Consider the following 27,013-nt stretch of genomic DNA (forward strand, 5'->3'; position numbering starts at 1 on the left):
TCCTTGGATGTGCTCTGTAATTTTGTTTTTAATAATAGCCTCTACCATTTTCCCCGGCACCGACGTCAGACTCACCGGTCTATAATTTCCCAGATCTCCCCTGGAACATTTTTTAAAAATCGGCGTTACATTGGCTAACCTCCAATCTTCCGGTACCACGCTCGATTTTAAGGATAAATTGCATATCACTAACAGTAGCTCCGCAACCTCATTTTTCAGTTCTATCAGTACTCTAGGATGAATACCATCCGGTCCAGGAGATTTGCTACTCTTCAGTTTGCTGAACAGCCCCATTACATCCTCCAGGTTTACCGTGAAGTCAGTAAGTTTCTCCGACTCGTCCGCTTGAAATACCATTTCCGACACTGGTATCCCACCCAAATCTTCCTCGGTGAAGACTGTAGCAAAGAAGCTCTTTTGAGCAGGGACTGTCTCTTTGTGTCAGGTGTTCAGCGCTGCGTGCGTCTGGTAGCACTATACAAATGCTAATAATAATCATTCAGTCTCTCCGCTACGTCTTTATCTTCCTTGATCGCCTCTTTTACCACTTGGTGATCCAGCGGCCCAACCGATTCTTTTGCCGGCTTCCTGCTTTTAATATACCGAAAAATGTTTTGCTATATTGTTTGCCTCTAATGCTATCTTTTTTTCGTAATCCCTCTTGGCCTTCTTTATCTGCGCCTTGCATTTGATTTGACACTCCTTATGCTGCTTCTTGCTATTTTCAAACGGTTCCTTCTTCCATTTTCTGAAGGCGTTTCTTTTAGCCCTAATAGCTTCCTTCACCTCACTTTTCAACCATGCCAGCTGTCTTTTGGACTTCCGTCTTTCTTTTCTAATTCGTGGAATATGTTTGGCCTGGGCCTCCAGGATGGTATTTTTGAACAGCGTTCATGCCTGTTGTACAGGTTTTACCCTCTCAGTTGCCCCCCTAAGTTTTTTTTTTTTTTAACCGTTCTTCTCATTTTATCATAGTCTCCTTTTTTAAAGTTAAACGTTAACGTATTTGACTTCCTGTGTATAGTTACTTCAAGGTTGATATCAAAACTGATCATATTATGATTACTGTTATCAAGGCCTACTAACTGTGTTCTCTGTCTTCATATAAAGAAGAGGACCCAGCTTTCCGAAGAGGCTCGAGAAGGTTGGAGCTAAGTTTGGTTTCTTGACATCAGTATCGACATCGATTATCCCGCTGGCATCAGGAGCGTTGGAAAGCAAGGCTGCTACTAGACCTGTAGACACTGGGAGCAGTGAAGCATCGAGTGGGTCTCTACCTGCCTTGAGGCCTCATGTTGTGCATGTCTTCCGGGACCGTCCATCGTTGGACCTGACCCCTAGGCAATGTGAGGATTCGACGCTGTCCTTTTCAGCACCGAGGAGGCAGGGTGACACGCTTAGGGCAAAGGCCAAGAAGCATAATCATCAATCACCCTCGACACGTGTCGGGATCTCCAGGGTGTCAAAGGATTTGGCACCCGAGAAGCACTGGCCACCGGGATGTTCGCTCCCCCTCCATAGAGGCAACCTGTGCCTCAGCTGGCGCCTGGCATTTCCCAGTGTTGGTCCTCGATGAGCGTATCTGGGTCTTGCTCCCTGAGCTGCTGGATGGCCTTATACAACAGTGCGCCTACCCTGGCTACCTTTGCGGCCCCGTGTGGCCTCTGACACTGGTACTGGTGTCGACTTCCACCCAAGCCGGCACTCCCTTGACATCGGTGGAGGACGCTTCGCTGGAGTCGAGACGAGAGTCGACTTCTCAACGCAGCTCTCGAGGACATGGGTCCTCAACACCGAGGCAGGTTCAGTCTTGACAATCCCATCGGGAGGCATTGTCTGACGCCAAAGAGGAGCACTCATGGGATTCAGAGGAGGATCCCAGGTACTTTTTTTTTCGGACGAGTTCTTTGGGATTCCTTTTGTACCCTGCCGTCCATCTCAAAGGAGAAAGTCTCCTCTGGAGAATCTTTCATTTCCATCTTTTGTAAAGGGGAATGGCTAATGCTATTGTATTGCCTTTGGACGTGGAGGATGAGCCCAAGGCCAAGATGCTCAATGTTCTGGACTATACATATCCTCCTAAGGAGGCTGTGACTGCCCCTCTCCACGAGGTACTTGGGGACCAGGAACTGGGAGTCCCCTTTGTCAGTCCCTGTCATGCCCAAGAAAATTTGACACCCTCTACTGGCTCCACAGTGCACCTGGTTTTGGTAGGCCTCAGTTACCTCACAATTCCATGGTGGTGGAATCTGCTCTCAAAAGAGCCAGGAGTTCCAGGGACTATGCCTCAGTGTCCCCAGGCAGAGAAGCTATAACTATGGATTCTTTTGGGAGAAAAATGTATCGGGCTTCAGTGCTCGTTTCCTGTATACAATCTTGCCAGCCCTTCATGAGTGTGTACTTGTGAAACTCAGTATGCCAGCTGTAGAACTTGGTTGATGCTCTCCCTCCTGAGCAGGCCAAGCCTTTTCACCAGTTGGTCAAACAGCAGAAGGCCTGTCGAAAGTTCTTGACCAGGGGCACTTATGACACTTTTGTTTTGCCAAATAGCAATGCACAGACTTTCATGGCTGCATGTTTCTGACTTGGAACATTCTCTTCAGCAGAGTTTGGCGGAAGCCCTGTGCTGGGGGGATAACCTTTTGGAGAGAGGGTTGAAGAGGTCACTGACCAAATAAAAAAAAACACACTGATACCATCTCTTTTCGCTACCGCCGGGTACCTTCTGCGTCAGCCTCCTCAGCTAGGAGGACTTTTGGCAAGCCAATGAATAGTTCCTATTACTATCCTAGGCAAAAGCACAACTCTTCGACTCACCAGCCTACTCATGCTCAACCCCAACGTGCTTGTTCACGTCAGCAGCGTGCCCCTGAGGCCCCTGCTACTCCCCTGGCAAAGCAAGGGACGAGTTTTTGACTGGCTTCAGCAGAGCATAGCCACTGTAAAAATGTGACCATCCCAGATGATTTACTGGTCGGAGGGAGGTTAACATTTTTTCACCAAAGGTGGCCTCTCATAACCTCCCGACTATTGGGTTCTTCAAATAGTCTTTCTCAGATACACCTTCAATTGGCATTTCCAACCTCCAAATTGCCCAACGAGAGCTCATTCCTTCAGCTCTCAGCACAGGCAGCTACTTGCAGAGGATCTCTCCACCCTTCTGAAGGCCCAAGCAGTGAAACCCGTTCCACCAGGGTAAGAAGGGCAATGATTCTATTCCAGGAACGTCCTTGAGCAGAAGAAAATGGGAGGATGCGTCCCATCCTAGACCTAAGAGCCCTGAACAGATTTCTACTCCGAGAAAGGTTCAGGATGTTTTCCCTGTGCACCCTTCTCCTAATGCTTCAGAAAAAAGATTGGCTATGCTCTCTGGACTTTTAAGATACATATACGCACATCCCAATACTTCCAGCCCACCAGAAGTATTTTCGATTTTGGCTGGGGACTCATCACTTTCAGTACTGCATGTTGCCTTTTGGCCTTATGTCAGATCCCAGGGTCTTCACAAAGTGTTTAGCGGTAGTTGCAGCGTCGCTACGCAGACTGGGAAGTCCATGTGTTCCCATATCTCAACAACTGGCTGACAAAGAGCACTTCGGAGGAGTCCATGCGGATGACTATTTGGGTGCTCGAGCTACTAGGGTTCATTTTAAACTACCCCAGGTCCCATCTACACCCTGTCCAACGATTGGAGTTCATAGGAGCCCTGCTCGACACACAGGGTTTGAGCCTACCTCCCAGAGATGAGAGCAGACAATCTTGTCTCACTCACTTTCAAGGTTTGTGCCTCTCAGCGGGTCACAGCTTGGCAGATGTTGATTGTTGTGCCACATGGCTTCCACAGTGAACGTTACACCCATGACACATATTCACATGAGACCAGCTCAGTGGACTTTGGCTTCTCGGAGTTACCAGGTTACAGAGAGTTTAGAAGATGTCAGCCAAGTGTCCCCAGAGCTTGTTCGCTCTCTTCAGTGGTGGATAGTTTGGTTCAGTTTGACTCTGGGACTTCCATTCCAAATTCCTCAACCACAAAAAGTGCTGATGATGGATATGTCTCTCCTGGGATGGGGAGCTCATGTAGATGCACTTCACACTTGAGGTGCTTGGTCCTACCAGGAAAGAATCTTCAGATCAACCTCCTGGAGCTTCAAGCGATGGAACGTTCTAAAGGCTTTCAGAGATCAACTGTCTCATTGAATTGTTCTCATCCAAACAGACAATCAGGTTGCGATGTATTACACCAACAAGCAGGGGGGGCACCGGATCAGGCCTTCCGGATGTGGCATTGGGCTTGCCTGCATGGCATGTTCCTTCGATCCACTTATCTGCCGGGTGACAACAATATTCTGGTCGACAGACTGAGCAGGATAATGCAACCTCATGAGTGGTCTCTCAATATGGGCATCGCCGCAAGATCTGAGTGTGGGGCACCCTCTCAGTGGATCTTTTTGCTACTCAGCTCAATCACAAGGTTCCTCAGTTCTGTTCCAAGCTTCAGGCCCATGACAGACTAGCGTCAGATGCCTTCCTTTTCAACTGGGAGTCAGGTCTTCTGTATGCGTATCTTCTAATACCTCTAGTGGGAAAAACTTTGTTGAAACTCAAGCAAGACCGCAGAACTACGATTCTGATCACACCGTACTGGCTGTGGCAGATATTGTTCCCTCCTCTTCTGGATTTATCCTCTGAAGAACCGTGGAGACTGGAGTGGTTTCTGACCCTCATCACACAGAATGAGGGGTTGCTTCTACATCCCAACCTCCAGTCTCTGGATCTCACTGCTTGCATGTTGAGAGCCTAGAATTTGCTTCCTTGGGTCTTTCGGAGGGTGTCTCCCGAGTCTTGCTTGCTTCCAGGAAAAATTCCACTGTGTAACGCTTTTAATTGGAGGAGGTTTGCCTTCTGGTTTGAGTGCAAGCTTGCCCTACACAGAACCTGCTCGAATACCTTCTACACTTATCAGAGTCTGGTCTGAAGACCAACTCCATAAGGGTTCACCTTAGAGTGATTAGTGCTTATCATCAATGTGTAGAAAGTAAGCCCATCTCTGAACAGCCTCTAGTTGTTCGTTTCATGAGAGATTTGCTTTTGTCAAAGCCCCCTGTGAAACCTCCACCTGTGTCATGGGATCTCAACGTCATTTTCACCCAGCTGATGAAGGCTCCTTTTGAGCCACTGAATTGCTGCCATCTGAAGACCTTGGAAGGTCGTTTCCTTGGTGACTGTTACTTCCGCTTGTAGAGTCAGTGAGCTTCAGGCCTTAGTAGTGGATGCACCTAAACTAAGTTTCATCACAACAGAGAGTAGTCCTCCGCACGCACTCCAAGTTCCTGCTGAAGGTGGTGTCTGTATTCCATCTGAATCAGTCGATTTGTCTTGCCAGCATTCTTTCCCCAACCTCATGCCCATCCTGGAGAAACCAGCTTACACACCTTGGATTGCAAGTGGGCTTTGGCCTACTACATGGAGCGGGTAAGTCTCCACAGACAGTCCATCCAGCTTTGTGTCTTTTGATCTCAGTAGGATAGGGGTCACCATCGGGAAATGCACCATCTCAGTTTGGCTGGTAGAGTGCATTTCCTTCACTTGTGCCCTTGTGGGGCTGGCCTTGAAGGGTCGTCATATGGCTCATAATATCAGAACTATAGCTGCATCGGTAGCCCATTTGAGTTCAGCCTCCATTGAAGAAATTTGCAATGATGCAACATGGTCTTCAGTCCACACTGTCACATCTCACTACTGCCTTGAGTAGGATACCCGACACAACATTTGGTTTGGGCATCCTGCTCAAGGCAGTAGTGAGATGTGACAGTGTGGACTGAAGACCGTGTTGCATCATTGCAAATTTCTTCAATGGAGGCTGAATTCAAATGGGCTACCGACGCAGCTACGGCTCTGATATTCAGTGTTGCAGAATCTGTTTGGGGTCTACAATCCAACTCCACCCTCCTAGGCCCGTTTTATTCTGTTCCAGGCTGCACCCTCATTCATATTGTATATAGTTTCTGGTTAATTTGTGTAATGTCCGTGCCGTTGCAAGGCCAAATTGACCAATGTTTGTTGTGTTGGATAAGCCTGGATGCTACGGATTCCCCATGTGTGAGAATATGTAAAACCAATGTAAGAGAGTAGGGGTGGACCAAAAAAATCTCATCAGCCAATGGTAAGCTGAAGTAATTTACCATCAGCTGATGAGATTTTTTTTTTTGTGTCCACCCCTACTCTCTTACATTGTTTTTGGACTACACGTAGTTTGCTTACCCTGACCTGTTTGCTGTTTCAATGTACTGAGAATATGCAAGCTTGCTTGTCCTCTGAGAAAGCGAAGATACTTACCCGTAGCAGGTGTTCTCCGAGGACAGCAGACTTCATATTCTCACAATCCCTTCCCTTGGAGTTGTCTTCATTATTTTATTTTTATTCTTTTTGCTTTAAAATTTAACTGAGTGGACCATGTTCTTGCTGTGGGCGGGAAGGCACTCCCGCATGTGCAGTGGAGCTTGGCTCGTGCTTCACAAAAGCTCTGACTTTTTACTTTGGCATAAATGCCGGACCGGGTGACATGGATTGACGTCTACCTATATGAGAATATGAAGCCTGCTGTCTTTGGAGAATACCTGCTATAGGTAAGTATCTTCACTTTTTATGAGTAGAAATATTTCATTTGTTGTCTGTTTGCATGCGTTTTAATAGTTCAGTTCTTGTTACATTGAAGAACAACGACTGGGGTACAGTTAGTTGAACCTTTTGGAATATCAGTTACAGCTGGTAAATAGACTAAATTCTAACTACTACTACTATTTAGCATTTCTATAGCGTTGCAAGGCGTACGCAGCGCTGCACAAACATAGAAGAAATACAGTCCCTGCTCAAAGAGCTTACAATCTAATAGACAAAAAAAAATAAGCAAATCAAATCAATTAATGTGTACAGGAAGGAGGAGGGTAGGTGGAGGCAAGTGGTTACGAGTCAAAAGCAATGTTAAATAGGTGGGCTTTCAGTCTAGATTTAAAGGTGGCCAAGGATGGGGCAAGATGTAGGGGCTCAGGAAGTTTATTCCAGGCGTAGGGTGCAGCGAGACAGAAGGCACGAAGTCTGGAGTTGGCAGTAGTGGAGAAGGAAACAGATAAGAAGGATTTATCCATGGAGCGGCATGCACGGGAAGGGGTGTAGGGAAGGACGAGTGTGGAGAGATACTGGGGAGCAGCAGAGTGAGTACATTTATAGGTTAGTAGAAGAAGTTTGAACAGGATGTGAAAATGGATAGGGAGCCAGTGAAGTGACTTGAGGAGAGGGGTAGTATGAGTAAAGCGACCCTGGCGGAAGACGAGATGGGCAGCGGAGTTTTGAACCGATTGGAGAGGAGAGAGGTTACTAAGTGGGAGGCCAGCAAGAAGCAGATTGCAGTAGTCTAAACAAGAGGTGACAAGGGTGTGGATGAGGGTTTTGGTAGAGTGCTCAGAAAGAAAGGGGCGGATTTTACGGATGTTGTAAAGAAAGAAACGACAGGTCTTGGCGGTCTGCTGGATATGAGCAGAGAAGGAGAGAGAAGAGTCAAAGATAACCCCAAGGTTTCGAGCTGAGGAGACAGGGAGAATGAGAGAGCCATCAACAGAAATAGAAAACGGGGGGAGTGGGGAGGTGGGTTTGGGGAGAAAAATGAGAAGCTCGGTTTTGGTCATGTTTAATTTCAGGTGGCATTGAGACATCCAGACAGCAATGTCAGACAAGCATGTTGAAACTTCTAACTTCCTTCATCAATGCATAACTTGCAGTTTTAGGTTTATATTGTCATTTCCCCTTTATATGCATTATATTATCTAATGTCCTTACATTTGTGCTCAGTTACACACTTACCTCCTGGTTTGTCAGTTTTATTAAGTTGCATTTCCTTTGTATTATATCTCATCAGTCTTCCATTCATGTTTTTTTAATTTTTTTTTTAATTTTTTAAAAGCTTGCATCAACTTCCTTCCATCATTTGGATGTGGAGTCTCTGTATACTATTTACCAAGCTTTTGTCACTTCCCAGCTAGATTACTGTAATATTGCATATGGAGAGCGCCCTCACTCTAGTCTAAACGGTTACAATCCTTGTAAAACACAGCTGTTCGCTTTTTGTTCAGAGCAAAGCGTCGGGACTCTGTCACTCCACTTTTCTTAAAATTTTATTGGCTTCCTATTTGGGCCCGTATTCAATTCAAGATTCTGTCTCTAACTTTCAAGGCCTTATATGATGGTATTCCAGATTACTTATCTCGTTATACAATTCCTTATTCCCCCCTCACGACTGTTGCGATCTCTCGTAGTGATAGACTGGTTTTTCCTTCTCCCATCTCAGGCTCGTTAAGAGTCTACGAGATCCTTTTCCTTTTTCTTCTTGTCTCCTTGCCTCTGGAATATTTTACCTCTAAATTTACGAGCCAAGCAGTCCTCTCATTCCTTTAAGAAAAAGCTCGACCCATCTTTTTGCTGTAACTTTTAATATGTGTTCTGGTGAGCTTTTCAGCAACGACAGTTTCATTTTTTATTAAGTTTTAATTGCCACTGCTTTCCTTTGTAGCTTTCTAACATTAGTTTTGAGTGTCTCTTTTCTGGAATCTGCCCTGTCACTCAGTGGCATTCTGTTTTCTTTTCTTTTTATATGTTTGTGAAATTTTGTAAATTGCTTAGACATGGGATTTCCCAGGATTTGACGAATCATCAAATCATTAATAAATATAAACATAAACATATCTATGTATCTGTTTAAATATTCATATTTTAAAAATATTGTTGACCTATGTTTAGTTCACTTTATGGACACCTGAATTAGGCATTTACTGAAACAGGGCCCATTTTAGGTCTCCTAATAAAGATTGCTCTTCACACCGATTCCTGAGGCCCATGTGCTTTCTCTTTGTGTTGCGTTTTTCATTGCACCATTGATTCCCTCTTCTCTGCCAGTCTCTCCCTGATATCTTCAATGGAAGAATGTAGCTTGGATATCGGACAGATTTTTCATTAGGTCTTTCATTTCCTCATCCCTGAGCATGACCTCTGGTGGAGAGATCCGGCCCAACACCATCTTTTTTTTACCATTGCTTGCTTGTCTCAGCCTTATCTTCTTAGTCTCATTGACGTGACACACTTTACTGCTACTGTATATAACTTTACTGCTACTGTATATATGCTAGTCTCCCCTTCATAAGAAACTCTCCTTCAGCAGCAGAGACTAGCAAGTATTGTGCCAGGATTTTTTGTCTGGTTCATTGTGGATAAACGGGATAAGTTAGAGTAGTAGGAACTGTCCTCGAGTGTCCACTCAGGAATCAGCCATCTTGTGACCCCATAGATGTAGTCTAAATAAAGTGCCAGTGGCAATCCCCATCTTTTGCTGGTAAAGATAAGACCTGAACTGCCATGGTGGCAGGAGAAAATTAGAACCCATTGACCTTAATTGGAGGAGGTCTTCCCTTTCTTCCTGTCACAAGAGGACATCCAATCCGTGGTTGTTCATTGGACATTCCTTACTCTCCCCAGCCCTGATATAGGGCTAAAATGTAGGACTATTCCCCCAGTCTCTATGCCTTGCATAGTAGAGGATCAGGGTCCCTTCCTTAGGGCCTCCATTCACCTCTAGGAGTCTTGGGGGGGGGGGGGCTTTGAGGGCGGAGTGATCTCCACTTGTTCCTGCCTTGGTGCCTTCCATGTTCAAAATGATGCTGGTTGATTCCTAGCAGTAGTCTTTTGGTACCATTAGTGATTACGCTTCCAAATAAAGATGCAGCTGACCGGAGACTTGATCATGTAAGGTTTCGGGCTTTAGAGAAAGGGTAAGAGGTACATTTTAGCTTCATATTAGGGCTTGGGAAATAAGTCCATTGAAGCCCAAGGGTTCAGAGCCCCCAGAGGAATGAAGTATGAGGCCTTCACACTTTGTGCAATGCTTAAGGTATGCACTTTTGAACTTGCATTACTTTTGCTGAAATTACTTTGGGTTGTAATTTGTTCAAGGAAGGTGGATATAAATGTAGCACAACATAATCCCTTTGAAGGCAGCTGGGAATGACTTTAGTTTCATCTGATTTCTTCAAATGGTCTGTTCTATATTTATTTAACAGTTGTAGAGCAGGGCTTTTAAGTACTAAAATCAAATTTTATAAAGTTTTGCTTATATGCCTATTTAGAGGGTAGCTCAGAAGGCATTAATGCTAGAGAAAAGGCTTTTTGAATATTGCTCACCCTCCCTGTGAGTAAAAGGCATGTGCAGTGGTCCATAGTGCAGATACTTTACCTGCCCAGAGTGGAAGTGTTTCTGGGTGGAGGAAATGCATCATATGATTTTTGGCATTTTCAAAACTGTGCACATGTTGAAGGGAAATATTTTCACAGAACAAGAGGTGCCAATCTGTGTAGGTACTTTTATCTGTAGGCAATTTTCAAAGGGAAAGTTTTTTTTTTTTTTTATTACATTTGTACCCTGTGCTTTCCCACTCATGGCAGGCTCAATGCGGCAGGCAATGGAGGGTTAAGTGACTTGCCCATAGTTCATGTATACTTTACATTAGATATTTAGTGGAAAGCCCCAAGGGAAAGGTACCATGGATTTTGCAACTACCTGCAGACATTTGGAAATTGCCCCCTTAATGATAACTCAGATGTTATTATATGATTGTTTTTCAAGTATGTGTTATGTAAATGTTGTAAATTTTGCTTCGTTTTTAATTGGCAGCTTATGGAGGTGACGGGGAAGAACCAGGATGAGTGCATAGTTGCACTACACGATTGCAATGGGGATGTAAACAGAGCTATCAACATACTGCTGGAAGGAAATTCTGACACGGTAAGAACACTGCTTTGTATAATTCAGTTGTTTTTGCATCTTTTCTTATGGTTATGTATAAAAGTTTGAGGCAGTTTTAAGATCCAGAGGACTAACATTAGAGGCCCTCTTCCTTTAGAAAAGCTATGGTTTTTACTTATTCTGTATATGGAGATTTTATTTGTAATTATTTGTATTTATTTTTATATAAGTGAGAGAGTGAAGTCTCTTGTTTCCATTCTATCTTCTATGATGCCTGGACAAGAAGTTGAACCATGGGTTATATAGTGTTGTTCTTGAGCAGAACAGTCTAGTCAGAATATAAAGTACTGCACTCAACAAGTTTAAATCCAGAGGAAGCAATGAGGGAATAAAGTATTCATTGGAATTTATCTGTAGCTCCTCTATGAACAGTTGGGAAAGTCTCTGCTGCTGCTGCTTCTGCAAATGTGCTTGATTTAAGGGGCTTTTTTTTTCAATATTTTATTGAAAATATTTGAGTATGAACAACATTCAGAACAGTACAGTGGCTTGATTGTAATATTAGCACAGTAGATGGCAGAAAAAAAGATCAATTGTACCGCTATTCTTTCCTGTTACCACTGTCCACCCTGTCCACTCTGTTAAGAGTGAATCTTAGCTATCAGCTGTAGAGGTTGTCTGCTTGTAACATATGACTTCTTATAAGACGGACTGTCATCCTCTTCCTTAATACTCTAATTTGGGTAAATTAGTACATTTAGTTAGTTACTCTATAAACTTATGTAACAGTCCATCTAAGAATGCACAACTTAAAAATGTTTCATAAATAAATCAAGATAAAAACAAGAAAAACTTAAACACAAAATAGATTAAAACAGCATTCATCTCCTAATAGTTATAATCTCTGTGTGAATGACTTGACTTTTTGCTAATGTTCAGTGTCTCTGAACTCTTAGATGTGAATTCAGCTAAAGTAGCTCTCTGGGGATAGAATTCCATAGTTTAGTCTAGTTCATGAAAATAACCTTTTCATTGTCATCCAACCAAACCAGTCCAGGCGAATGGAATAGTCATGTCTATTGACCAGTGCATGGAGACAGAAAAAGAAAGTAGTTCTGTGTGATTCACCCCTTTATGGGCAGTGTGCAGCAACAGAATTCTCAATATTTTTCTGTCTCCAAGTGGATGGTGGTTGGACTGCAGCTTTTCCGTGGTGCATTTCAGCCAGCTCCTGACTTAGTTGACTAACTTTGTTGGTTAAGCAAGGGGGCTTATATTTGAGGAAGCTTTGTTCCTCTTATTTATATTTTTTCAATTCTGGAGCTAGGGTGGCACTCAGTGGTGCCGAGTCCCTCCCCCACCCTCACCTCCTTCACCCTCTCTGTCTTTAATCATACAGAGTAAGGGGAACTGCAATTCCTTCATAATTTCCTGCAGTGGGTATGTTCCTTAGTGGTACCGAGTTCCTTACTCCATCTTCCTTCACTTTTTTGTTTGGTTTCGAGTTAAAAAAAAATGTTCTTTTGCTATCTGAACTGCTCTGCTTCCTTAGTTGACAATGGATTTCCAGTAGCCTTGATTTCGTCCGTTGTGCTGCTGTTGAGCTGGTACAGGCGTAGCTTTTTGCTTTCTTTTTGGCACCATATCTCATGGGCTCCAGCACAAAGATAACATCTCTGCTTAAGAGTGGCTTCCGTTTCCTTGTGAGGCTAAACTATCCTCTGTTTTTATTGTCAGCTTGTCTATTGGTGGGCAGTCACAGTCCTTGGTTGTCAGGATATAGCTCTTCCTTGTAAATAGCTACGAATGCCATTAGAATGAATAAATTAGAGGGGAGTCTATCGAAAGCCAGCCCTGGACCCATTGTGTAGCTTGTTTACATAATTTGGCACTAGTATGTGCTGAATGATTTAGCCCTTCCTCAGAGCTACCTCTGTGGGCTAACAGATTACATTTTACTATTCTCTTTATGAGATCAAGGCTGAGAGTAGCAGGAGTAATTGCCATTATTCAGAATGCTCTTGCCTTTTGTGCGGAGGGAGTGTTTCTATATTTAAATTCACACAAATGAAATGGGTCTCTTGACCTAATAGTACCGTGAACCGAAGGAAATGGGAATGAAAATTGAGTGGAGTGCCGCAGGGATCTGTATTGGGACAGGTACTATTTAATATATCTATAAATGATCTGGAAATCAGAATGACAAGTGAAATGATTAAGTTTACAGATGACACAAAACTGTTTAAGATTGTTAAAACGCATGTGGACTGTGTAAAATTGCAGGAAGACCTTAGGAAATTGGAAGACTGGGTATCCCAAATGGCAGATGAAATTTAATGTGGTCATTATGCAAATTAATCAGTTTGGGAAGAACAATCCAAATCATAGTTACCTTATGCAAGGGTCCACCTCGGGGGTCAGCACCCAAGAAAAGATCTAGGTGGTGGTGTAGACAATGTGCTGAAATCTCTCTCCAGTGTGTTGTGGCACCAAAAAAGCAAACGGGATGCTAAGAACTATTAGGAAAGGGATGGTAAATAAGAACGAGAATACTATAATGCATCTGTATGGCTCCATAGTGTGACCTCACCTTGAGTATTGCAAACAGTTCTGGTCGCCGTATCTCATAAAAGATATAGCAGGATTAGAAAAAGTTCAAAGAAGAGCAACCAAAATGATAAAGGGGATGGAACTCCTCTCATAGGATGAAAAGCTAAAGAGGTTAGGCCTCTTCAGCTTGGAAAAGAAACGGCTGAGGGGAGATAACGATTGAGGTCTACAAAATCCTGAGTGGTGTAGAATGAGTAGAAGTGAATCGAGTTTTTTACTTTTTAAAAAATTACAGACTAGGGGATACTTGAAGTTACTTGGAAATACTTTCAAAACAAATAGGAGCCACTTGATTTCTGTCATGTGAAGTACCTGACCTGGAATGTCGTATTGATACCACTTCAGCTCACAGAGCCAGTGAGCTTCAGGTCCTAGTAGCAGATCAAACTTACACAAAGTTTCATCATAGCAGAGTAGTTCTCTGTACACTTTGGATGTTATAAAAGCAGTTAACTTAGTGGGGTTTAAAAAAGGTTTGGATAACTTCCTAAAAGAGAAGTCCATAAGCTATTAACATGGCCTTGGGGAAAATTCACTGCTTATGTCTAGGATAAGCACCATGAAATGTATTCCACTGTTTTGGAATCTTGTCAGGTACTTGTGACCTGGGTTGGCCACTGTTGGAAACAGGATACTAGGCTTGATAGATCTATACCAGTATGCCAAAACGCTTATGTTGTTATATTCGCTTCCTAAATTCCTTCCTAAGGTAGTAGTTCCATCTTAACCAATCAATTGTTTGTCCAACATTTTTCCTGAAACTGTATGCCCATCCTGGCGAAAGTGCGCCACACACCTTGGACTGCAATCGAGCCTACCTGGAGCAGACAAAACTCACCTGGCGTTTTGTTTCTTTAACTTATGTCCAGGTTGGACTGACTCCCGAGGATCATATCATGGCTCACAATGTCAGAGCCATAGCGACGTTAGTAGCCCATTTTGAGGTCAGCCTACATTTCATAGATTTGTCTTAAATGTGGTCTTCAGTCACATGTTTACATCTCATTACTGCCTTGAGCAGACTACCCTATGCAACAGCCAGTTTGATCAGACAATTCTACATAATTTGTTTGGAGTCTAGAATCCAACTCTACCCTCCTAGGCAGTTCTGTTCAAAGCTGCCCCTTCACAATAGGCCTGATTTTGTTGTTGGTATTATTGGTTCTGATTGGCCTTGCCATTGCATTCCATATTGTTCTGCTGTTTTCAGTGAGTCTGGTATCTAGGGATTTCAGAAACTGTGTCATTCTTGTCCTTGCAGAAAGTGAAATTACTCACCTGTAGCAGATGTTCTCTGAGGACAGCAGGACAAGTATTCTCACATACCTTCCCTAGGAGTTACATTCTTTATGCTTTTTAATCAACTGTGGGTTCCGTATAACGTGGGCAGGTGGAAAGCACTCGTGTGTGTACAGTGGGAGCCTGCCAAAGGCTTCTTAAAAGTCATAAAATGCTGGACAGTATCTGCACTGGGGCTCCATTGGCATTGTCACCCAGATGCGAGAATACTTGTCCTATTATTCTTGGAGAACACCTGCTACAAGTAAGTAACTTTGCTTTCAGGGTGCCCAGTAATCTAAATTACTTTGATTATTAAAAATACTGTTTGTGGATTTCCTTAAAAGTAGCTCTAAATAAAAAGCACTGAGTTGACAAATAAATTGAATGGACGGTTTCTACAGTTCCTTGGTAGCCTTGGTTATTGAAGTCAAATTCTACTATATCAATACAGTAGGGAGGTTCTTAATAATTAAGAAACATAAATATTTGCTTTGTACTGAATAATGAAATTGTCAGTTTTCAATAGAAATTCTTTTTACTTACTATTTTTCTCAGTGTTACATTTGTCTTGTCTGCCCATGTTCGTTATTAGACTTCATGGGAAACTGTAGGTGGAAAGAAGAAAGTTCCTGGGAAAGAAAGTTCAGAAAATAAAGAGAACAGAGAAAAGAAGGGAGAACGAGAAGTGAGTCGAGGGCATGGGGTTTCCAGTCGACGAGGGAGAGGCAGTATCCGGGGCAGAGAATGTAAGTCTTGGACTTTTTTTCCCCCCCCTTTTGCTTCTTGTTCCTTTAGGACTGCTGATTAAGTCTCTAAGCTGCCTTCCTTAGGGAACATTCACCAGACACAAGAGGCTCTTGGAATTTAGCATTGTTTGGAATAATAGTTTTCCTTTGCATGGTAGTTGTCATTATTTCCCTGCTTCCAACTATCACACTTCTTTGTTTGGTTTTTTTTTTTTTGGTGGTCTGCTTTTCTTATTGATTTGTTCATTTTGGAGTTGTTTCTTTGCTTTAAAACTTTTTGCTAAGCCTTACTGGGTAGAACTGGTAATGAAATATAAGCTCAAGTAAATTTTAAGCATAGGATGTCAATTGCCTAATGTAGTTAGTCATCTAGGATTGATTTTTTTTTTTTTTTTTGCTTTGGATGTGCATTATACTTGGTCAATGTTTTCTGTGGCCATAATTTGGAACATCTGAGTAGATTTGCATATTAAATGTAAATTAGTTTGGTTCTTTATAAAACAGTCTTCTGACAATTCATGTGTGTCCAGAATATTGTTTTGGATAGGAATGGGATCTTAGTGGGAAAGGAGGAGGAGCAGGGGCCATAAGTAAGGATGAATTAGAGTGGCAGCTACCCAAGTGCAAAGCCTCTTGGTAGTGAAAAAGTTACTAAAATTAAGTATGGGCTTATAAGATCAAAAGCCAGGAAGAATGCTGTTCTATCATTTAGTTTATGGGGAAGGGGGCAGGGTACTGATTAGTGATCAGATTAGAGGGAGAAGAGCAGGCAGGAGGGTTGGGGGGAGCAATACACTTCTGTCCCTGGCACTAAGAACATGGCTCTGAGGAACGAGAAAGAGAGAGAGAAATTGTGTGAATTGGGTAGGGGAAAAGGTGAAAGGAATGGGAAGATCTCAGAAGAGATGGGATCTTTGAGGCTAGGGACAGGTAGGTGACGGAGGAGGGAATCAGAAGCAAAGGAAGGGGTGAAAAGGGAAAGGAGCTTGTAGAAGTAGGTTTCTGCCAGGATAGCCTTGTATATTAAGAAGAGCCTTGAATCAAATAGATTGAAAATTCTGTAGGAAACAAAACATTTCTTGAAATCACTATGGATTGAAATTCCATGTGTAAAGGGGAAAAGGATACTGATAGGAGTGTACTACTGTCCGCCTGGCCAGGATGAACAGACGGATACAGAAATGTTAAAGGAAATTAGGGACGCAAACAAAATGGGCAGCACAATAATAATGGGTGATTTCAATTACCCCGATATTGACTGGATAAATGTAACATCAGGGCATGCTAGGGAGGTAAAATCCTTTGACGAAATCAAGGACAGCTTTATGAAGCAGCTGGTACAGTAGCCGACAAGAGAAGGAAAAATTCTAGACCATGCGCTCCACTAAGGACTAGATCTGGTGCAGGAGGTAATGGTGCTGGGGACACTTGATAACAGTGATCATAATATGATCAGATTTGATATTAGCTTTGAAGTAAGTATGCATAGGAAATCAAATATGTTAGCGTTTAACTTTAAAAAAGGAGACTATGATGAAATGAGAAGAACGGTGAAAAAAAAACTTAGAGCGGCTGCGAGGTTCAAAAATTTACAGCAGGCGTGGATCCTAATCAAAAACACCATCCTGGAAGCCCAGGCCAAATATATTCCGCGTATTAAAAAAAGAGTAAGGAAGACCAAACGACAGCCGGCATGGTTGAAAAATGAGGTGAAGGAAACTATTAGAGCAAAAAGAAAATCCTTCAGAAAATGGAAGAAGGAACCGACAGAAAATAATAAGAAATAGCATAAGGAATGTCAAGTCAAATGCAAAGCGCTGATATGGAAGGCTAAGAGGGACTTCGAAAAAAATATTGCGTTGGAGGCAAAAACACATAATAAATTTTTTTTTTAGGTATATTAAAAGCAGGAAGCCGGCAAAAGAATTGGTTGGACCACTAAATGACCGAGGAGTAAAAGGGGCGATCAGGGAAGACAAAGCCGTAGCGGAGAGATTAAATGCTTTGCTTCGGTCTTCACCGAGGAAGTTTTGATTGCGATACCGGTGCCAGAAATGGAATTCAAAGCTGACTAGTCGGAGAAACTGAATGAATTCTTTATAAACCTGGAGGATGTAATGGGGCAGTTCTACAAACTGAAGAGTAGCAAATCGCCTGGACCGGATGGTATTCATCCCAGAGTACTGTTAGAACTGAAAAATGAACTTGCGGAGCTATTGATAGTAATATGTCATTTATCCTTAAAACCAGCGTGGTACCGGAAGATTGGAGGGTGGCCAATGTAACGCCGATTTTTAAAAAAGGTTCTAGAGGAGATCTGGGAAATTATAGACCAGTAAGTCTGATGTTGGTGTCGGGCAAGATGGTAGAGACTATATAAAGAGCAATATTAGAGAGCATATTCAAAAGCATGGATTAATGAGACTTAGAGGCGTATTTTCAAAGCACTTAGACTTACAAAGTTCCATAGATTACTATGGCACTTTGTAAGTCTAAATGCTTTGAAAATGAGCCCCAAAGTCAACATGGATTTAGTGAAGGGAAATCTTGCCTCACCAATCTACTACATTTCTTTGAAGGGGTGAACAAACGTGGATAAAGGTGAGCCGGTTGATTATTGTTTATCTGGATTTTCAGAAGGTGTTTGACAAAGTACCTCATGAAAGAATCCAGAGGAAATTGGAGAGTCATGGGATAGGAGGTAGTGTTCTATTGTGTATTAATAACTGGTTAAAAGATAGAACATAGGGAAGGATGCAGAAAGATAGTTAGTGGGGCTCCCCAGGGATCTGTGCTGGGACCGCTGCTTTTTAACATATTTATAAATGACCTAGAGATGGGAGTAACTAGTGAGGTAATTAAATTTGTTGATAACATGAAGTTATTCAAAGTTGTTAAATCGCGGGAGGATTGTGAAAAATTACAAGTTAATTTTCTCTCCTTTTCTATGTGGCTGGATGGGTTTGAGTGAGGAAGAAGGGAATTAATCGATTGGTGAGAATTGAGATTGGCGAATGCGAGAGAGGGAAGTGGGATTGAGTGAGGATAGGGAGAGTTAAAGTGTGGAGGAAGCACTAATCCCCAGCCCTGGCTGACCCCTTGCACCCGATAACTTCGCTCCTGCGCCCGATCGGCTGAACACCTCTGGAGGAAATCTCGCACCCATGCCGATTTCATTCATTATAAATTCATGTTATCCTCCTTCCAGTCCTTCCTATTCCTCGCCAAACAGGACTATTACACCCAATTAACTAACTCCCTCAGTTCTAACCCCCGTCGTCTCTTCGCCACCCTTAACTCCCTCCTCAAAGTGCCCTCCGCTCCCACCCCCCCTCACTCTCTCCTCAATCACTGGCGAACTACTTTCGCGACAAGGTGCAGAAAATCAACCTCGAATTCACCACCAAACCATCTTCTCCCCCTCCTCACCCTATAACACACTCCCTCAACCAACCAACCCAGGCCTCCTTCTCCTCTTTTCCCGATATCACCGAAGAGGAAACCGCCTATCTTCTCTCCTCTTGAAAATGCACCACCTGTTCCTCAGACCACATCCCTACCAACTTACTTAACACCATCACTCCTACTGTCAGCCCCCCCATCGGTCATCTCCTCAACCTCTCTCTCTCTCAACTGCAACTGTCCCTGACACTTTCAAGCATGCTGTAGTCACACCTCTCCTCAAAAAAACATCACTTGACCCTACCTGTCCCTCCAACTACCGCCCCATTTCCCTCCTACCCTTCCTCTCCAAGATACTTGAACGTGCCCCGTTCACAGCCGTTGCCTTGATTTTCTCTCCTCTCATGCCATCCTCGATCCGCTTCAATCTGGCTTTCGCCCCTACGCTCGATGGAAACGGCACTCTCTAAATTCTGCAGTGACCTGTTCCTTGCCAAATCCAAAGGTCACTACTCCATCCTTATCATCCTCAACCTATCCGCCGCTTTTGACACTGTCAATCACAACTTCTTGCCACACTGTCCTCACTTGGGTTCCAGGGCTCTGTCCTCTCCTGGTTCTCTTCTTATCTCTCCCACCGTACCTTCAGAGTACATTCTCAGGGTTCTTCCTCCTTCTCCATCCCACTCTCTGTTGGAGTTCCTCAGGGATCTGTCCTTGGACCCCTTCTTTTCTCAATCTACACCTCCTCCATGGGTTCCCTAATCTCCACTCATGGATTCCAATATCATCTTTATGCTGATGACACCCAGCTTTATCTCTCCACACCAGACATCACTGCAGAAACCCAGGCTAAAGTATCGGCCTGCTTAGCCGACATTGCGACCTGGATGTCCAACCGCCACTTGAAACTGAACATGGCCTAGACCGAGCTTATTGTCTTCCCTCCCAAACCCACTTCTCCTCTCCCTCCACTCTCTATCTCTGTTGATAACACCCTCATCGTCCCCGTCTCATCTGCCCGCAGCTTGGGGTCATCTTTGACTCCTCCCTCGCCTTCTCTGCGCATATCCAGCAGATAGCCAAGACCTGTCGCTTCTTCCTCTATAACATCAGCAAAATTCGCCCCTTCCTGTCTGAGCACACCACCCAAACTCTTATCCACTCTCTCATTACCTCTCGCCTTGACTACTGCAACCTACTCCTCACTGGCCTCCCACTTAGCCATCTATCCCCCCTTCAGTCCGTTCAAAACTCTGCTGCACGTCTTATCTTCTGCCTGAACTGGTACACTCATATCACCCCTCTCCTCAAGTCACTTCACTGGCTTCCGATCAGGTACCGCATACAGTTTAAGCTTCTCCTTTTAACCTACAAATGCACTCGATCTACAGCCCCTCCCTACCTCTCTACTCTCATCTCCCCTTACGTTCCTACCCGTAACCTCCGTTCTCAAGACAAATCCCTCCTGTCGGTACTCTTCTCCACCACCGCCAACTCCAGGCTCCGCCCTTTCTGCCTCGCCCCACCCCATGCCTGGAATAAGCTCCCTGAGCCCATACGCCAGGCCCCCTCCCTGCCCATCTTCAAAGCCTTGCTCAAAGCCCACCTCTTCAATGTCGCCTTCGGCACCTAACCATCATACCTCTATTGAGGAAATCTAGACTTTCCCTACTTGACATTTCACCCATTAGATTGTAAGCTCCTTGGAGCAGGGACTGTCCTTTTTTGTTAATCTGTACAGTGCTGCGTAACCCTAGTAGCGCTCTAGGAATGATAAGTAGTAGTAGTAGAAGTGATGGAGGAGAGGGGAGGAGAATTACAGACCTAACTTCCCTTCCCCCTGACTCTCCCTTTTTCATCCCTGTACTGCCAGAATGTCTCTCCTCCTGTCTTCCTGTCCTCACCTATTTTGGCCCTCCATGAATCCTCTCTTCATTCCCCACCAAACTCCACCCTGTGAATCTCCTTTACCCTGCCAGTCGATATTGTTTATCTGGATTTTCAGAAGACATTTGATAAAGTTCCCCCCTTGAATTTCTCCTGAAGAAACTAAAAAGTCATGGGCTAGGAGACAGTGTCCTGCTGTGGATTAAGAACTGGTTAAAAAAAAGATAGAAAACAAGAGTAGGGAATTCAAACATGCGTGGGATAAGCATAAAGGAATCCTGTTCAGAAGGAATGGATCCTCAGAAGCTTAGCGGAGTTTGGGTGGCGGAGCTGGTGGTGGGAGGCGGGGTTAGTGCTGGGCAGACTTCTACGGTCTGTGCCCTGAAAATGACAGATACAAATCAAGGTAAGGTATACACATATCTTGTTGGGCAGACTGGATGGACCGTGCAGGTCTTTTTCTGCCGTCATCTACTAGGTTACAAGAGGACCTTACAAGACTGGGAGACTGAGCGTCTAAATGGCAGATGACTTTTAATGTGAGCAAGTGCAAAGTGATGCATGTGGGAAAGAGGAACCCGAATTATAGCTATGTCATGCAAGGTTCCACGTTAGGAGTCATAGACCAAGAAAGGGATCTAGGTGTCGTCGTTGATACGTTGAAACCTTCTGCTCAGTGTGCTGCTGCGGCTAAGAAAGCAAATAGAATGTTAGGTATTAGAGAAGGAATGGAAAACAAAAATGAGGATGTTATAATGCCTTTGTATTGCTCCATGGTGCGACTGCACCTCAAATATTGTGTTCAATTCTAGTCGCCGTATCTCAAAAAAGATATAGTAGAATTAAAAAAGGTGCAGAGAAGGGTGATGAAAATGATAAAGGGGATGGGACGACTTCCCTATGAGGAAAGGCTAAAACAGCTAGGGTTCTTCAGCTTGGAGAAAAGGTGGCTGAGGGGAGATATGATAGAGGTCTATAAAATAATGAGTGGAGTTGAATGGGTAGATGTGAAGTGTCTATTCACGCTCTCCAAAAATACTAGGAGAAAAATTTTCTTCACTCAACATGTAATTAAACTCTGGAATTTGTTGCCAGAGAGTGTGGTAAAGGCAGTTAGCTTAGTGGAGTTTAAAAAAGGTTTGGACAGCTTCCTAAAGGAAAAGTCCATAGACCGTTATTAAATGGACTTGGGGAAAATCCACTATTTCTGGGATAAGCAGTATAAAATATTTTGTACATTTTTGGGATCTTGCCGGGTATCTGTGACCTGGATTGGCCACTGTTGGAAACAGGATGCTGGGCTCGATGGACCTTTGGTCTTTCCCAGTATGGCAATACTTATGTACTTATGAGAAATGCTGGACATGGATGGAGGGGAGGGAAGACAGAGGAAGGAGATGCACATGGATGGAGGGGAGAGAGGAGAAATGCTGGACATGGATGGAGGGGAGGGAAGAGAGGAAGTGAGATGCACATGGATGGAGGGGAGAGAGGAGAAATGCTGGACATGGATGGAGGCGAGGGAAGAGAGGAAATGAGATGAACATGGATGGCGGGGCGGAGAGAGAGGAAAAATGGTGGACATGAAGGAGAGGGAAGAGAGAGAGGAAGGAGATGCATATGGATGGAGGGGAGTGAAGAAAGAGGAATGAGATGCATACTGACAGAGATGAAGGAAAGGGAAAAGAGGAGAAAAGCTACGCTACATATGGATGGAGGGGAGTGAAGAAAGAGGAATGAGATGCATACTGACAGAGATGAAGGAAAGGGAAAAGAGGAGAAAAGCTACGCTACACATGGATGGAAAGAGGGAAGAGGGGGCAGATGCTGGATGGAAAGGGGGAAGAGAGGGGGCAGACGCTGGAAGGAAAGGGGAGAGAGGGGGGTAGACGCTGGATGGGAAGGGGGAAGAGTTAAGATCGAGGAAAGAAGAAACAAGAGACTGGGACCAACACAATTAGAAACAGTAAACGGCCAGACCACAAAGGTAGGAAAAAATGAATTTTATTTTTAGTTTAGGATAAAGTAGTGTGGTATCTGTGTTAATAAATACAGAAAATGGAAGTAATGTTTACTGGACTAATTTTAATACATTTTTGACTAATGTTTGGAGACCAAACCCTCCTTTCTTGTGTCAGAACAGAATACCATAACAGCAGTATACTGTCCTGACTTGAGGAAAGAGGTTTTGGCCTTTGAAAGCTAATTGAAAAATGTATTTAGTCCAATAAAAATGATATATTTTGCATTTTTTGTTTTATTTGTATTTGTTAACCTACAGTATAGTGATTGAAATATGTCGGTTTTTGAAATTTGCATATCTTTATATTTAAACAGTACAGGGGGACTGAGGGGGTGGGACTGAAGTCCTGGTGCAGGTTGCAGGCAGCCTATGAGTGGCGTGGCCACTGCCCAGGTGAAGACTGCAGCAGACAGGATTTTAAGGTGGTGGGAGAGAATGCACTGCCTGTAAAAAAAAAAAAAAAAAATTCAGCACCCCCAATTATTTTGAAAAGTTGGCTCCTATTCCTCTAGCAACAGAGTCCACATCTCAATTATGTGCTGCATGAAAAATATTGCTACAATTTATCGTTAGTCTTCTGGTTAAACCATTCCCTATTTTACTAATCCATTCCACTCATGAGTTTATAAATTTCAGTCATGTCCTGCTCAGTTATGTTTTCTAAGCTTAAGTACCCTAAACTGTGTAGCCATTGTATATAAGGAAGGTATACCATTCCCTATATAATTTTTGTCATGCTTCTCTAAACCTGTTCTAGTTCTGCTATATCCTTGTTTGATGTGTGGGTGACCAGAACTGCATACAAGATGTAGTCACACAGTGAAGAGAGATGATGATATTCATACTTTTGTTATTGTTTAGTAGTGGAAAGGGAAATGGAACTTGATATCCGCCTTTCTAAGGTTTATCCAACTACATTCAAAGTGGTTTACATATATTCAGGTACTTATTTTGTACCAGGGGCAATGGAGGGTTAAGTGACTTGACCAGAGTCACAAGGAGCTGCAGTGGGAATCAAACTCAGTTCCTCAGGATCAAAGTCCACTGCACTAACCACTAGGCTACTCCTCCACTCCATTGGAGAAAATTTGAGCCCAAGTACTATAAATTCTGGACATCAACACTCAATTGGACTAACAAATTGAATGTTGGGGTTGTGCTCCTAAGTACCATTTAGGGTGTTTCTATACCAATCATTCGCTGCTGTTAGTATAGGTCAGTAGAGAGCTGCTCTGTGTACTAAACAGATTTTCAGTATGTTTTCCATGTTTGTTTTTCCCTCATGAAAGTTAGAGCAGAGGAGAATGGACTGGATAGTGGTCTAGGGGACAGACCCACAGACCGTGGAAGGCGTGGACGTGGCAGAGGTAAGTTGCTGATCTTTGTAGAAATAGTAATGATGATCACTTTAGATTACAGTACACATTCCTTGGTGTAATGTTATGCCAGTCATAAATTTCACTGTCAATATAACAGGCCAGTGGAGGAGAATGCAGAAACAAACTTATTCTGTTAAAATCTTTATTAAATCCGTAGATTAATTATGGTACTAAGAAGTGGTTGTAGTAGATCCTTCTCATTTAGGGGAATTAAATTAAGGCATCTAATTATTTACACCATCAGATGTCTTCAAATGTTAATTTTTGGCCGCTTTTATATATGTCCAGTGATGAGCATATATATCTACAATATGAGTTTCTTGTCATACTGGAGTAAGTTTCTTATTAAAAGAAAAGAAACAACCCAACCCCCCCCCCCCCCCCCCCCCCCCCACACACATATCTGCTGTACTGGGACTGTGGACAACAAACTATGGAATATATTTGTTTGGACTGATTCACATTTTTCTCCCTAGGATTTGGTGGGCGTGGCAGAGGTCGAGGAACAGGAAGGTTTTCTGTACAGGGGATGGGGTAAGCTATCTAAACTGCAACTCTTATCATTTTGTCACTTGGAGGTCATATATAATGGTTTTAAAGTGGCCAAACAGGTAGAAAAGGTAATGGCAACAACCATAAGGATGCTTGGGTATAGAGGGAGAGAAATGGCTAGTAGGAAAAAGGAGGTGATAATGTCTCTGTGTAAGAGTCTGGTGAGACCTCATTTAGAGTACTGTGTACAATTCTGAAGACTGCATCTTCAAAAAGATAAACAGGATGGAATTGATCCAGAGAGTGGCTACTAAAATGGTCATTGGTCTTTATCATAAAGCATGTGGGGACAAACTAAAAACATCTGAATATGCATACTTTGGAAGAAAGGCAGGAGAGGGGAGATATGTTAGAGATGTTTAATTACATACTTCCTTGGCATAAATGCACAGTGAGGTGAATTTATTTCAATTGAAAGGAAGCTCTGAAATGAGAGGGCATAGCGTGAAGGTGAAAGGGGACAGACTCGGAGTAACTTACGGAAATACTACTTGACGGAAAGGGTGGTGAATGCGTGCAACAGCCTCCTGGTGGAGGTGATAGAGACGAAGACTATCTGAGTTCAAGAAAACGTGGGACAAATATTTAGGATCTTGGAGAAGAGGGGATAGTAGGATGGCATGGATGGGCAGTATGGCTAGGCCATATGGAGGCATATTTTCAAAGCACTTAGACTTACAAAGTTCCATAGTAACCTATGGAGCTTTGCAAGCCTAAGTGCTTTGAAAATAAGCCCCATGGTCTTTATCTGCCTTCACTTTTTCTGTGTTTCTATTATTTTGGTGCCATTATTCTTTGCTTTTGGCTAATCTTCTGAGTCTTCTACCTCCTCTTCCTTTTCCTTACTCTTCCTGACTTTCTTGACTCTGTTGTGAAAATTAATTCTTTTCCTTACCATATTGCGTTTGATTTTGACTTGTGTATCACTTTGATTTCTCTGTACTCAAATGTGCCATTTGTTTTAGATTAGGGTTTTAATAGATAAATACTAGGGCTGCATATTTAATGTGCTAATAATGCAATTAACGCATTAAATGGTTAATGTGCATTAAACGTTTTAACACAAGTTAATGACGGGTCTCGCTCCCTCACCTACAACAATCTAGCATTGCTCCCTTTCACGGGTGTACCTGTGCTGCAGAGACCTGATGCTGGGTCCCAGGGTCCAGGTCGGCCCTGCTGCTGTGCTGCCAAGGCTGCCAAACAGTGTAGGGAAGGTGGAGCGATGCACCCACGACCCAGAAGTAACCGCGGAGATAGTCCACAGCACTTCGAGTCTGGGGCAAGGCAGAAGAGGTGGCCCATTGAAGTGAAAAGGCTGTTCTCTCTCTTATACCAGCCCCTCTCCGTCCCTTTGACTTTGCCTTTAGCGCTGCAGGCATGCTGGTTCTTTCAGCCACCGGGAGCCTCTCTGTAGCATCTTGTCTCCTCTGACAGAGACTTTTGGCTGCTGAAAGAAGCAGCATGCCTGCAGCTCTAAAAGCAAAGTCTGAGAACTGGAATGGGATAGGTAGAGAGAGAATGCGTACCTGAAGGGGGGGGGGGGCGTGAGAGTTCAGGGGTGCAGAAGGGTTTGGGGAGGGAGAGAGAGAATGAGGACTGTGGTTGGGGGTGGGAGGGTTTGAGGGTTCAGGAGTGCAGGAAGATTTGGGAGAAAGAGAGAATGGGGACTGCCGGGGGAGAGGGTTGGGTGGGAGGGTTGAAGGTTCAGGAGTGCAGAAAGATTTGCTTGGAGAAAGAGAGCAGAGAGAGAGATAATGTGTTTGAAGAGGGACAGATGCTGGAAATAGGGGATGGTGATCGTTGAGGCGAGGAAAGAGATGGTGCCCATGGAAAAGGAGAGAAGAGACTGCCCATGAAGGAGAATGGAAGAGGGTGCCCATGGAGGTGGAGGAGAAGAGATGGTGCCTGTGGAGGAGAAGGGAAGAGGAGAATAGAGATGGTGCCCATGGAAGGGGGAAGGGAAGGGGAGAGAATAGATGATGCCTATGGAGGGGGGAAGGGAAGGGGAGAGAAGAGACGGTGCTCATGGAGAGGGAAAGGGAAGGGAAGAGAAGAGACGGTGCCCATAGAGGGGGGAAGGGAGAGAAGAGATACAGGAAAAAATGGTGCCCAGGGAAAGGAGAAGGGAGGCGATGGTGTCCATGAATGGAGGGGAAGGGAAAGGAAGAGATGGAAACTAGACAGATTTGAAGATGAGGGGAAAAAATGGATTAAAGTTGAATGTAAAAGATGGATACAGGGCAGGAGGAGAAAGAGGAGAGAAAAAAAAGAAATAGTGAATAGACTGGAGTCCCTTGAAGCAGAGTTCAGAGCTCAGAACTGTGCTGGGAGCACAGGG

At 43.7% G+C, this 27,013-nt stretch overlaps 1 protein-coding gene across 3 annotated transcripts in view; it reads left to right on the forward strand.

Annotated features, from left to right (window-relative positions):
• Window positions 1-27,013, forward strand: part of LOC115462832 (ubiquitin-associated protein 2-like) — a 434,768-nt gene that overhangs the window by 85,074 nt on the left and 322,681 nt on the right. For all 3 annotated transcript variants that reach the window (XM_030192863.1, XM_030192864.1, XM_030192865.1), the window contains exons 4-7: window positions 10,718-10,828; window positions 15,273-15,426; window positions 24,031-24,108; window positions 24,597-24,654. In XM_030192863.1, the coding sequence (XP_030048723.1) occupies window positions 10,718-10,828; window positions 15,273-15,426; window positions 24,031-24,108; window positions 24,597-24,654 (401 nt within the window). The remainder of the gene's footprint in view (window positions 1-10,717; window positions 10,829-15,272; window positions 15,427-24,030; window positions 24,109-24,596; window positions 24,655-27,013) is intronic.

Source organism: Microcaecilia unicolor, chromosome 2 (genome assembly GCF_901765095.1).
Source record: "Microcaecilia unicolor chromosome 2, aMicUni1.1, whole genome shotgun sequence".
NCBI lineage: Eukaryota > Metazoa > Chordata > Amphibia > Gymnophiona > Siphonopidae > Microcaecilia > Microcaecilia unicolor.